Source organism: Ambystoma mexicanum, chromosome 12, assembly GCF_040938575.1.
Source record: "Ambystoma mexicanum isolate Mex_15411 chromosome 12, UKY_AmexF1_1, whole genome shotgun sequence".
NCBI classification, from domain to species: Eukaryota; Metazoa; Chordata; class Amphibia; order Caudata; family Ambystomatidae; genus Ambystoma; species Ambystoma mexicanum.
In genome coordinates this window covers 467197772-467212017 of record NC_090936.1, presented here as the reverse complement: position 1 = coordinate 467212017, position 14246 = coordinate 467197772, and the positions used below count along the sequence as shown (strand labels likewise).

The following is a 14246-nucleotide window of genomic DNA, read 5'->3' as shown; positions in this document are numbered from 1 at the left end:
TTTTTGGATTCAACATTAACACAGTGACACTATTAGGGCACACTTTCTGGATTCAACATTAACACAGTGACGCTATTAAGGCACACTTTCTAGATTCAACATAAACACAGTGACGCTATCACGGCACACTTTCTAGATTCAACTTTAAACAGTGACGCTAATAGGCACACTTTCTAATTTAACTATACCACAGTTACTATACCATAGTTACCCTATTTCTAAAATCAACTGTACCACAGTTACGCTATTAGGGATACTTTCTAAGTTCAACTATACCACAGTTTCATCCGAAGTGTGGCACGTGCTAACATCCACAGTCCCTTTCAGATGGGATGCAAAGTAAAGCTAAGAATTCCATCTGAGTGTGGTGCACGCCAACAATCATGATCCCGTCTAGATGGGACACCGGCTAATCCTCACAGGTCCCTTGAGATATGGCACTAGCTAACAATTTTTAAGTAAGTTAGTGTGTATTGCAAGGCAGCATTTACAGTCCATTTACGGTGGTCATAAGTCTCTATAAGAATGCATTATGTAAGTCAATGGCAGTCTATGCTATGGGGAGGTAAGTTAGTGTGGCAGGGGCTTTCTGGAGTAGAGTAATTGGTCTATACCCCACCCATGCCACACTTACAGTTTTGTTGGTGTTTGCTGCTGGCTTCCTTTGCTTCCCTGGCTGACACCGGCAGACACATCTTGGAGCCGTCAATGTAGGAGCCGCCCTTTGCCTTGGGGTCCTTAGCCAAGGGGGCTGCCAGCAGTGGGCTGCCTTAGGTGGGCGCTTTTGATGCTTAGGCCGGCCAATCACAGGGGGCAGGGGCCGGCACTAGTCGCTAGACTAGAGTAACACAAAACAAACAGGGCCATCAAGGCACGGTGGGCGGGAGGGAGGCGGGTTGGACAGGGAACCAGGAAGGCAAGCGGTGGGGAGAGGAGGGAAGCAGGTAGCTACATAGGGGCTGGGCGCCTGAATTTACTTTAAGGAGGGGGTCGGATGGGGTTCAATTAGGGCACACTGACCTCGCATCTCAGGAGAAGATGAGGGGGCAGGGGCCTGCACGAGTCGCTAGACTCGAGTAACACAAAACAAACAGACCAATCACGGCACGGTGGGCGGGAGGGAGGCGGGTTGGACAGGGAACCAGGAAGGCAAGCGGTGGGAAGAGGAGGGCAGCAGGGAGCTACACAGGGACTGGTGGCCTGAATTTACTTTAAGGAGGGGGTCGGATAGGGTTCAATTAGGAGTGAAGAATCGTGAGTGAGACGCACCTGCATGACAGGTGAAGAGGTGAGTGAAGAATCATGAGTGAGAGGCACCTACATTGCCGGTGTGGAGGTGTGTGAAGAATCATGAGTGAGAGGCACCTGTATGGCTGGTGCAGAGGTCTTTGAAAAATCGTGAGCGAGAGGCACCTGCATGGCAGGTGCAGAGGTGTTTGAGAACTATGACCAATGATATGATATGACATTTGTAACGCACCTATACACAAGTGCTTCAAGGTGCGACGAGGCAAGGAAGGGGGAACAGAGGGAGGACAGAGACAACGATCTTACTAGGCCAAGTGACATTGAGATTGCGCAAGTGCAGAAGTGGGGGGAGGGAAAAAGTGCCAGGTTAAAGGGGAGGGGGCAGTGCTGTGCATGGGATCAAAACAATAAGAAGTGCGGCCAGCAGGTGGCAGGTGCAAGGGTAAAAGCAGACAGCAGGAGTCCAAAAGTGCAGGTAGAGGACTGTAGGATTACAGATACAGACCCAAGTGCAAGGGTTGCCGGCAGGCAGTGCGGGGGTGCAACTGGGTGGGTAGGGACCTGGGCCTGACATCAGAGGGTAGCCAGGTGACCAGAGCAGTATCGGACAGGAAATCCGCAGGGCAGAGGAAGAGAGAAGGCAGAAGCGAAGAGGAAGGTCTTGAGGTGCTTCCGGAACCAGAGATGGTTCTCCCCAAGTTTCAGAGAGGCAGGGAGGCTGTTCCAGAGAAAGGCCCCAGCCGAAGAAAGAGATCTACCACCAACTCGTTGCTTGGAGAAGCGACTGACCCTGAGGGAGTTGGAGGTAGAGGAGCGAAGAGCTTGTGTAGGAAGGTATTAATGAAGAGAGAGTTGGAGGTATTGAGGACCCAGACCCCAGAAGGCCTTGTGGAAAATGCAGAGGGTCTTGAACTTAATCCTTGAAGCCACTGGCAGCCAATGCAGAGATTTCACTGCTGGAGAGATATAATCCCTGGGCTTGAGGCCAAGGACAAGTCTCGCAGTCCTGTTCTGGATGAGTTGCAGAAGGTGGAGAGTAGAAGCAGGCAGATTTAGAAAGAGGCTGTTGCAGTATTGCAGCCTAGAGAGATCCAGAGCTATTGAGACAGTGATCTTCTGGGGAAGGAGAGGAAGGAGCAATACCTCTCAGGACGTGCAGTTGGTACTTTGACTTCTTAGAGACGTCAGAGATGTGAGGAGAAAAGGTGAGTGTGGAGTCGAAGATGACCCTGAGGTTCTTAGCTTCACAGGTGGGAGCAGGAAGAGGGCCAAGGGAGGCCGACCAAACAGTAACAGGAAAGGAGATAGCAGGTGTGCCGATGAGGAGAATCTCCATATTATTGGCATTAAGGCAGAGATTGTTGGCAGCACACCACTCCCCTTGGAGTCAAGGACAGTACCACGGCAGGTAATTCTCCCCACATTGATTCTTGACGCGGGAGGGCCCCAGGTATCTCCGACATACAATGGAGGATTCTTAAGCCTGTTCTCCTGGTTTTATACTTTCCAATCTCGAGGGCTCATGAAAGCAATGGTTCCTTGTCGAAAAGGTCAAGGGAACTTCCCTCCTTGCAATCCCCTTCTGTTTGACCGTCTTTCTCCTCTTGCAAACTGCCATCTTGGAACTGCTGTTTCCTTGTGTGCTTTGTCTCACCCAGAGTGTGCTCTCGTGCTTCGCCTTGTATCCATGTGGGGAAGCTTAATGGATGTCAGGTGTGTGCGATGGTCAGTAATTGCCCGTCATTGCCTGACCATTGTATTGGGACACGTCAGGTATACGGCTCAGGTGTTAGTCCATTTTCTCTCATAGCAGGCTGTCCATGAGAAAGTGTTTGTGTAGTAAAGGGGGAGGTTGGAGTTCCTAAATATCCTACTTGGTAGGATGGGAAAAGGTGTCATAAGGAAGGGGATCCTGCGTCTAACCATCTGGTATCCCACTCGCCGAAGACCCCTCACCCAGGTGATCCTCCTGCACTGGTCTATGCCCAGGAACTGGATCCAAAAGCCATGGCTGTGTCCTGGCCACCTGGATGACCAATCCGCCGGGACTACTGGGTGAGACACCTTCTGGTTTCTAACAGTTCCCTACACCCCATTCAGCTAATCCAGGATACGGCTGAAAGACTTATTCTTGGCCTCAAGCTCAGGAAGCCCATGAATTGTATCTCTGCAACCCTAAAATCTGGCTCCTGGTGGTCGCAAGGATGAAATTGAAGACCCTGTGCATTATACAGAATGTTTTATACAGAATGTTTTTTGGGGCCTGGGATCACGCGATTTACAACTTTGTCTCCCTAAATACTTCCCTGCTAGAGCCCTCCGCTCCTGTAACTTTAATTCTCTGCTTATTAAATGCTTGTTGTAACAGAGTGGGAGGCAGGTTTCTCTGTTCGTCTGGTGTGTCTATTTGGAACAGGCTCCCTGCCCCTCTTAGACCTGAGCCAGGCTTCCTTAAGTTCTGCAAACTTCTCAAAACATTGCTTTTCTCTTCCCTTTCCCTTGCTCCCTTCCCTATAATCTGATGCTACTGCCATTGAAACTGGTGGCCTGGTCCCTCATAAACCTTACCGGTTGCAGACTCTATACCTAGTCCACATCAGAAGCAAACCCTTTCTTTAGAAATGTGCTTGCGTATACACTTCAGCCCTTGTACATCACTACTCCCCCTTCTATTCATGCACTTCTCTCACTGCACAATGCATATGTGTATTTATAGTAGCACTGGGTGCATTTGTTTTGTATAAGGGAAATGTAGATTTCTAGAGCATTGGTTCGTGACAGATGGTGTGTGGAAATGTTATATGTTGATAGGGTTACATGTAGATTGTTTGGAAGTGATTACTCGATTGATGTGTGAGTGTTTAAAAGCAGGCAATGAGGGAGTGTTATAAGCATAAAAGTAAAAAGTGTAGAACGGTTTTCCTGTGTGATGGTGTGCTCATGTCATTCGTTTTTTTTAATGATGCCTGCCTCGAAAGGGGACTGCGTAGACCGCAGATAGTTATGAAGGTGTATGGATTATGGTTCTTATTGTATACTAGAGCAAATTATTTGTGACAGAAAATAGTTTGTCTCTACTATACGATTGTCCATTATTTCCATAAGCATAGTACAAAATGGCAATGGAAATGTTGGAGGCTCTTATTGAGTCTAACTACTTTATTTAAAAAACGTATATATATATATATAAGATTTATTTGTTCTGTTTTAACTGAGAGGTGGCTCCAAAGGGAACCTTTTGTTAGTGGTGTTTTTTGATTTTGTATTTGTTTTCTTTGCAAGTGAGGCGAGGAAGTAAGGTGGGGGGGCGAAATGAGGGAAGGGGCAACAATGACAGATATGGAGGGGCAGGTGAACAGGAGAAGATGTTCTATGTGCCTTAAATCTAAGGTAAGGGTCAGTGTTTCTCATGCTCCTCGATTGCAGCCTCGAAAGCACTTTGAAACTCCCCCCCCCCTTGCAGAGTGGTGTGCTGTAGTATATACAGAGTACTGTTGAAAGGTAGCTGGTGGGATCCTCTGCCCCACAGGAGTAGCCTATATGGTGGCAGTATTGGTTGAGGAAGATGAGGTAGAGGAAGACAGCCTACTACTTCCCGAGAAAGGAACAGCCTTTCTCAGAGCAACCAGGTGGTTGGATTTGGTGTGGTAGTGCATGGATGTGGTCCCATGGGAGTACTGCCCAGGTTGCCCACGTGCACTCAGTGCATTTCACCTTGGTAGCCTTAGGTACACTCCAAACGGTGTAAAGACCTGCCACACCCATGATTCTCTCTGGGTGCTGGAGGGCATTTCATCTATCTCATCTTCCTAGTCCTCCTGATTCTTTTCTGCATCATTGCGCTTTTTCCACTGTCCAGGCCCTCCAGCTGGTGGTGGTGGCTCCTGGGGATGAGGGATGGCCATGGCGGATGCCATTTTTTAAGTTAAATAGCAGTTGTGCTAATCTTCCAAGCATGTTATCTCTCCTGGATTGCAGATGGAAAATCAGTAAGAATAGGTGCAGGAGGTGCACAAGGGTACATTTTCAGCTTGAAACTTACTAAATCAGCAGAAAATGCAGTTTCAAACTGTTCACGAACCACGGACCTGTTCGCGAAGTGTGGAACCATGCTCGAACAGGTCACCACACCGCATGCAGTCACGTGACACTGTCTGGAAAGTATGCGATGACGTCAGATATTTGTTCTCGTCAGCGAACAAAAAATGTTGCAAAATGTTACAGAAACATGGGGAATGGCACAGTTTTAAGGTGAAACTTTCTAGATCGACCGGAAATGCTGCTATATTGGGGGTAAGTATCACATTAGGAAGTTGTAGCAAGTTCGGGTGCACTGGTAAAAACCCATGAAATTCAGTGAAAGAAATTTCCTAAAGGGATCTTATGGTTAAGTTGCACTAATAAAAACCTATGAAATTCAGTGAAACAACTTTGTTAAAAGGACGTTATGGTTACAAGTAAAACCGAAACCCCCCAAAAATGTGCCAGTTATGATAAGCTAATCAACCACTGTGTACTGCTAAGACTTAACACCCAGGACATCAAAGATGACATCACAAATGTCATTGATCATATTACTGATGACATCACATATCTGGGACACTTGTTTTTGTTGAATGACATATGTAGGCCAGGCAGTTCTGTTTACTGACAGTCAAAATATGAACATTGAAAAGGTGCAATATATGTACACATTAACCCTCTTGTATTTTCTTAAAGTACTTTCCTTAGGGTTTCATCTCAGCTCATGGTGCACATATATAGAGCAATGAGCAGGCTTCAAACACACAATTCATTTGTATACATGATGATGAACTTTAATGTCATTGACATTTTATGGCGATGTTGTTTCTTCTTGCTTACTTTACTTTCCCTGTATGTGCCTCGGATTTGTATGCATTGTGGGTCTTCACATTACTAAAAACTCTGAAAAAGTAGCATTAATTATTTCAGGAGCCAAAATGGGCAAATTAAACATACTGTATTGCTATGGTGCATGCTGCACCCATTACCTAAGTATATGTATGATTAAATTCCTGTATTAACAACACTCCAAAATAATATTTTGTTTAGAGGAGAACATTCTTTAATACATGAAGTACTTAATGATAAGTCTCCTAATCACCCCTGACATCTTGCTACCAACACTTTAAACACAACCCCATACAGGAACTTTTTTATTGCAATTAATTTATTATGTGATGTCATCAGTGATGTGATCAAAGACATTTGTGATGTTATCTTTGATTGTCTGGGTGTTAGCTTTAGCAGTGCAAGGTGGTGGAGTGAGTTATGGTTTTAGCTTCCCATCACTGGCGAATTTCTGGGACTCTATTCACATATGAACTGCAGTAAAAACATTCAAGCATAATCCCATATGCAGGCAAATCACTGGTCATTCTCTACAGAAATAACAAAATAATGCTCCCAGGAGATGTTCTCATACACAGAAAGTTGATCCTAGATAAAGCATATGCCCCTCTAATGCTGCTAGTGCCGCATTGCAGTCAGAAGGATCTGCCTCACAGCCTGCCCAATGGAAAGCTTGCACTTCTTTCCCTGCCCAGAGGGGTTCACTGCCTCCACTAGCCAAAAGCGAGAATGGTTTGTACATTCAGCAGACGCAATTATCAGCATCCACTTGAAACACTATGTGACCTTGGGTAATGCTGAACTTCACTGTACTTTGAGGAAGGTGATAAGGCACATTTGCATGCTTTCTCTTCCTGTGGAACACTGGTGCACAAAGGGGTGGAGCACAAATAGTGAAAGGAAGGATGAAGAAAATTTTTTGGAAAAAACATCTAATGGGGACCTAGAATGAATGCTGACCCAGAAAAAACGGTTCCATGTAATAACGTCCCCGCAAAAATGTCCCCTGACCAAAATCCCCACAAAAATGTCCCCTGACCAAAATGTCAATGTTTTTTGCTGAGACATTATTACATTGAACATGCGGGGGACACTGCTGCAAAAGCCCATTTCTTTTTTAAATGGGAGCAAGGGACATTCCTGCAATGTGCCCCATGCATAATGTCACCATACATAATGTTGCCAATGGTTTTTTCCGGGGACATTATGTATGGGGATATTATTACCGGATACCGAAAAACCTTAGTAATCAAACAAGCACCATATGAAATAAGTAAGGGCAGAAAAAGAAAACTCGAGTGAAACTGTCAAAAAGAGAATGTAAAATGTCTACAAAATCCTAAGAAAGAATTTACAGCAAGGTGAAAAGAAAAAATATCTCACTAGAATATAATCACTTTCGCTTGTGAATATATTTGTTTCGGTTATAGAACACTGCAAGCCTAACCTGTGATGCAAACTTAATTGACAGAAAGGTCAGATATATACTTTCACTTCTGCTATGGAACAGGATTAATATATTCGTATTGCATTTTCCTTCTTTACCTCTTTGTTGATCTTGTTTGTTTCTGCAACGCGGTCTGAAAGGACAAAACTGTGCATGGGCCGGGCAGGTATGGGCTGCATGGCAATGAGCTGGATCTTGCTGGGGAATCGTCGGCTGAGATCAGAGGAATGGGAAACCCTGTCCACATGCTCAAACATAGCTGCTGAGGAGTGCTGTTCATTTCCATTGCTGGCCTGTGGAGCACCTGAAAAACAAGGTAAGCATAGAAAGGTTATCTAGATAAGCGAGTGCATATATCTGCAGACGGATTCCAACAGCAAGATAGAGAAAGTGAGCTAACCACCTTTGGCTGCCTTGTGGGGCTTGATCTCCTCGGGTGGCACTGGCACCCTCACAGTTTCTTCTGCTGAGTCCTTCCCGCTAGATTGATCGCTTGCGGTAGATCCAGCATCTGATGGGGTCACTCTGCAAATGCAAGAGAAGGACATACATGACCGTTGAGAACACACATGAAGCGAACTCGCAAAATCACTACCTGCACTAATGATACACTGATCTAAGAGGTGATATCAGCAATAGTACAGTAGGAAGTGCAAATGACAGTGATTAAGAGCAGAAACGAACCTCAGGGTACTAAAACAGTGCTTTAATTAAGCACTTATATAAACAAACCAAGGAAAATAAATTATCAGTGAGCACTGTAATCACCGCCAAATAAAAATGGTTCCCTTCACGAACGTACTTTCTGATTAATGAGATATTTCTCCCACAGATACTTCAAGCATTAAAATAGATTCAGGCAAAGACTGGATCATGACATCTTTTAGAGGTCACCATTGGGCATAGGTGGCACTCCATAGTCAGTTCGGACATGGCATCATGGGCGCCACTAGCCTCATTAACATAGCTGGTATATGTATGGAAGTGCTTGTGCCCAAATATCACATTTCAACACAATGATTCTACTGCCATGGAAAGATGACATTACAGGCTGTAAGTAATGACATTAATTCAATCGTGGAGCGGGGGACAAAGCAGGTGAGAGGAAGGTTAGAAAGCTGTGGAGGAATGAGTCAATCTGAAAGGAGATGACCTAAATTAATTCATCTGCTCTTAATAGATAGTTTCTTTCCACAGATTGCTAATATTTTGAAAGACTGACAAAGAAGTGCCACAAAATGCATGGTGTTTAAAAGAGCATGAGGAATCGGATAGTAATGCTTAACAGAAGAATGCAGAGATAGCCAAGTAGCAGCCTGACCAATACCCAGCTAAGAAACATCTCTATATCAAGCCAACAGAACCACCTGAGCTCAGGCGGTTGAACAGGCCTTCATACTTTCATAACTTTTTGTTTGCCAGTTCAAAGCAAATTACATGTGATTTCTTATTTGTTATGTATTTATTGTAATGTGTATAATATGATAATGGTGTGAAAAGTCTATTAGATTTAAACATACCCACCTAATATAAATATTATAATATTAATATGATACAATTGGCAATTCACCTAGATATGGTCTGTTTGACAACGCCTTCCAGTGTAGAGAGCTAGTGAACCCAACAATCAGCTGACTACACATCTGCTACTCCTTGCACTGATATACAGGGAAGAGCTCATCTTCCAGGCGATGACTCCTCTATTCCACCTATAACAAGAGTTATGATACTGAGAGGCACATTGTGGAAGAAAGGAGAGTGTAACTCGGGGCAACCATTCACAGAGAATACAAAAAAAGAAGGAGGCTCCACACATGACAACTGCAGATCACTGTATGCAAAAGTGATATCCAAAAGAAAGATCATCTTCACGGTGAGGAGTGCTAGAGGAAAATAATAAATAGGACCAGCCATTGGGAACCTCAAGTTCAAATCCCAAGAAAGAATAACAAAGGACATTCGCTACCTTCTTCTGAAACTGCATGACTGTTCTAAATGGAAAATGCCAACCCCTCTTACAAAGCGATAGAAACGCTGAATAGCTTTTTATAATAATCATATTGAGGTTACATTTGGCCAACAATAGAAAACCGCTTAAGCCACAGCAGTGAGTCTCAAAAACCGGTCAATACGTTTAACATGGCACTAGAAAAACATCTTTGCCTACAAACATAAATCGCCATAGTTGGGGAATGACAGGCCCACAACATTTACACCCAGAACATCTGTTCAAAGGTCCCAATTATGGTATCCTAGCCTCTCAAAACCTAGGCCTGCAACGGACGATTCTCACTCGGAGGTAGCCTCCATGGACAACAAATGGACATGTACAGGAACTCTGAATATCATGCCCACCCTGAATAGACTGGATCCACAAGTATCATGGGCATCCCGTTCAATCGAAAACGCGGCATGATGAGAGAGAACAGGAAGAAAGACATACACTAGATCAAAGTGCAAAACTACAACCAATGCATTCTCCACAGATACTTGGAGGAAAATCATTTGGTGGAAAACGTAAGAAAATTGTAGTACTAACTCAAGGCAAACAGCTCAACGTTGGGGTGCCCCCATGACCAAAAGATGGCCTGTCACCTCCTGTTGCAATTCCCACATATGGGAATGTCACTTACTACATGCACCTATAAGTACAAGGTCTCTCCCTGGCAGAAGTGCCACTGAGTTTGAGAACCCACCCCCCCCCACTCCAAGGCCCAAAACCCAGATACTACCATCCCTCTATGCAGGAAGAATATGTGTATCTGACACTTGTAATGTACTACAGTAGATGTGTCCACTGTCATGAACAGGGACATTTCCCAAATGCATGGGAGAACAGCAACAAGGAAGAGACCGATAGCCTTAAATTTAAAAAGACAGGCGTTGAGATAAGAGACAGTGAGCTACCTGGCCATGCTGCAAGGCATCTAATGGGGTAAAAAGGGAAAAAATCACATTTGAGCCTCCTCGCCTTGCTAGCCTGGAGGACCGTAACCAAAAAAGATAGTGAGTTAAAGCCCAGGGCAGATGCACTTTCTGCAGCTTCTCTGCTGTTGGGAAGAAGGCTGCAAAACGTCACAGGGGATGAAGAGTACAAACAAGGAGTAAGTACCCTAAACACCATTTGTGCTGACATGCAATCCTATAACGTTCCCCTCTGCGGAAACCTACTTGATGGCTTTGAATGAAGTGGTATCTAGAGATAAATGGCATCCATAAGTGAGCCGAGATGGCCTGGCAATCTTGACGGTTGTGTGATGAATCTGATTATGTCATCACTCCTTTCCCAGGGGATTCAAGCCACTACCTGATCCTGACCCTGGGGTGGCTATTTGAGGGCAGGCCACATGGGGGAGGCGACACTCAGGGGATGATGCAACAACATCAGGTGAAACATGATATCCCTTTTCCCTCAAGCACTGACTAGCCCGCTATAATTCCACAAGCCTCCAAGGCATACTGTAATTTTACCCTAGAACATCCTCGGGGTAAAAATGCATACAGCTGTTATAATCATTCTTCTGTGTCTATTGTTTATGATGGTACTGATAATCAGTTTAAGTTAGACCCATTAGGTAACTCTGACCCCTCTTTTGTCATAGGCAGGAAGAAGGGTGAGACGAGAAAGAACCCTGTTACATTCTGGCTGAATGAAAATACTGAGACGAGCAAGAGGGCTGGAGTGACTAAGGTCACTGAAGTCGGAAAGTCAATGCCACGCTTTAGTGGTTGGAAAATAACAGCCACATAACATTTAAATGCACCAAAGAAGGAGCAGAGAGAAGTAGAAGGGAAGCATGCTCAAGCTAGGATGGCTCAGCAAGAGAAACCTTGGTGGGAGTTCCACTACCCATGACGCAAGTCCAGACCTTCCATCTCCAAGTGTCAGCATGGAGCCAATGAGAGACACAGGGTGCAGTGCAGACGGTGTCCCAAGCGGGAGCGAATATTGAAGGCAGTTCAGTGGAGGCGGTGAGAGAGGGAGCCGATGCAAGCACTCCTGGCCGGTCAGATCAGGAAGCAGACAGGACTGAGCGCTTTGGCTGCAGAGCACTGCCAGCGAGAGGAGAAGTGCAGAGGGGAGCTCAGGACCGGCCGAAAAGAGAAGTGTTGCTGTTTGACTGTGGATTCACCAGAAGAAAAAGAAGGAAGTCGCAGCAGGAACTCGAAGCCAGGACAGACCTTGTTCCAATGGAATGAGCAAGAATGCTCCTTGCTGCTGACTGGGGAAGGCGGCTCGAGTCCAGCAGATACCGAGGCGAGTGCCCGAAAGTGCACGATTGGAGTGAGAGAACACATATGTTGTTGGTGAACCAAGAGGGGACAAGGGAATGCGAAATTGAGGCAAAGAGAGCCTGAAAGAGCGAACTGGTTGCCAAGACTGGGGAAGAGAGTAATCCTCATTTGAATCAGGGTCATCTTCATCGTCACAATACTTTGCCATAAAGTAAATGGGGAAGACCCACGCCTTCTCGTACTGAATGAGAAAGAGATTGTAACAACATCCTGGCAGGAGAGTATACCAGGTGAAGTGCATATCTGGGATTCACACCTAAAAGAGAACCTGGCAGGAGAGTATACTAGGTGTTTTACGAATCTAGGACCTGAACCAAAATTGTGTTATCTTTGAAAAAAGGAATCCTAAGGAAGACCAATACCCTTTGGATTTGAATGGTATTGGATGTGGGAAAAGGCCTCGGGAAGCAAGTCATTTATCCTGAAGTGAATTGCAACACAAGAGGGAGTTATCCTCTTGAGCTATAATGAACTTGGTTATTCTTCGAACTTTTGTTTTGGTGGAGAAATCCTGGGGAAGGTAGTCATTCCCTCTGGAACTGTGAACATTACCCATTTGGAACTTTTGTTGGAGTTATACCTTTTGTTGAACTTGAACATCTGCACACTTTCAAAGGGAAAGTCAATACCCTTAACACCTTAGAGTTGGTTTTAGAATGCAATGGCTAGGATAGGATTTCAGAGACAGGAGATTTTTGCTTTGGCCATCTTGACACCCGCCAAACCCTTTGTTTTGGTTGAGATATGGAAATACCTGCTAGATTAAGGATAGTGAGGCATTTCCAACCCCTTTATTATTTAATAAAAGTGAATATATATCACCATGAATCCTCTGTATCTGCGTCTCATTTCTGGTTCCTCACATTACATAAATACAGACTAATCACAGCATTGCAAAGCAGATTTGTCTCTGCTTTACAGTACACTCACTGAGAGCTTACAGGTCAAGCTTCATGCTTATGTAAGGATGTTTTTCTTCAGTTATGTCACTGGGATCTGGATCCATCCAGATAGTTGGGGAAGGGGATATGGAGGGCTGGAAGGACACAGTGATCATTCATGCCCACTCCCTGCAGTCCTGTGCTGAATGCAGTAACTTGGTCTCTGTGTCTAGTGAGCTTTTGTTTTTTCTTTGCATACCTATTGCTCTTGGCCTCACTGTACACCTGGGGCCCTATCTGGAGAATGTGTACGAGTAGAGGAAGGATTCCAAATAGGATCTTAAGGTAGACAGTTAGAGCACTCTTTCTTGAGTAAGGAAGCCTATCACCAAAGTCCACTGCTGTCACAGCCAATGAAATAGCTCTAGCTTCCATGGAGTAGACCGAGTAAAGAATGGAGGCATGAAACATCCTAATGCACCGAAGAGGGTACTGCAATAGGATCTTTGCGATCACCACAAATCAGGGACCACTATACCTCTGAAAGGATGAACAGAAAACACAAGACAGAAATATATTGTTCAACAAAACCTTCATAAACTTTATCACAATGGGTTGGCTGAAACATTTTAGATACACAGGATTTCAACTAACTCACTATAGGAACTATGCTAAAGGTGTCAGGATGCAGATCACTCAAAATGTATGTAGGGCCTACCTAAGGGAACCCCGGTCTACCTAGTGTTACCTAATCTAGTATACAGTCCCAGGCATATAACACCCAGCTCTCTTCTTAGTTTACATTTAGAGTCTGAGGAACATAGCACATAGCTTCTTCATGGCAGCCCTTGCCTTATGGTTAAAGTATCCTTTGCACGATCTCCCTCAAGCATATTTTTCTCCTCCTAGTTTAGGGTGTGTTCCAAGGGAAATTAGGTATGTTATGTTACTTTGCATTTATGTAGCGCCTTATGTACCATTGGTATAGACTCAAGGCGCTGGTAGGTTGAACGCCCTCGGGAACCGAAGTTCAAGTCAGTAGAGAGAGTAGAGAGAGTCAAGGTGCGTGTGAGCACCATATAGGTGTGCAGCTGGTGTGGCCTTCGTGTAATAGCTGCTTCTTAGCGTTAGGTGTGGTGGTTGAGAGCTCAAGAGTATGTGTTCGTTCTGGCAGGTTGTATCCAGACCGATTCTGGCTGCGTTATGCCTGAGGAGAACGCCTGGCTGGAGGGTGTGTAACCAGCAGTGTTTAATTAGAGTGATGGGGAGTATGAGGCGGATGTTGGTATGAGAACAGCTATACCGAATGGTGTCATAGTATCTCTGTGTTCTAGTTGAATGGTGGTGTAAAGAAGAGAGTAAGCATGGTGATGTGATATTATGGTTTACATGTTCTTTCAAACGTTCTATGCACTCCAAACCATTCCATGTATGTCGCGTAATTCTATGCGCTCCAATCTGTTCCATGCACTCGAATCCGTTCCATGTACTCTAGTCCGCTT

General features: G+C 44.9%; 1 protein-coding gene across 2 annotated transcripts in view; it reads right to left on the bottom strand.

Annotated features, from left to right (window-relative positions):
- The window catches only part of KIAA1549 (KIAA1549 ortholog), a 644398-nt gene that overhangs the window by 157168 nt on the left and 472984 nt on the right, over positions 1 to 14246 (bottom strand). For both annotated transcript variants that reach the window (XM_069628735.1, XM_069628736.1), the window contains 2 exons: positions 7971 to 8092; positions 7666 to 7871 (listed from right to left, as the gene is read on the bottom strand). In XM_069628735.1, the coding sequence (XP_069484836.1) occupies positions 7666 to 7871; positions 7971 to 8092 (328 nt within the window). The remainder of the gene's footprint in view (positions 1 to 7665; positions 7872 to 7970; positions 8093 to 14246) is intronic.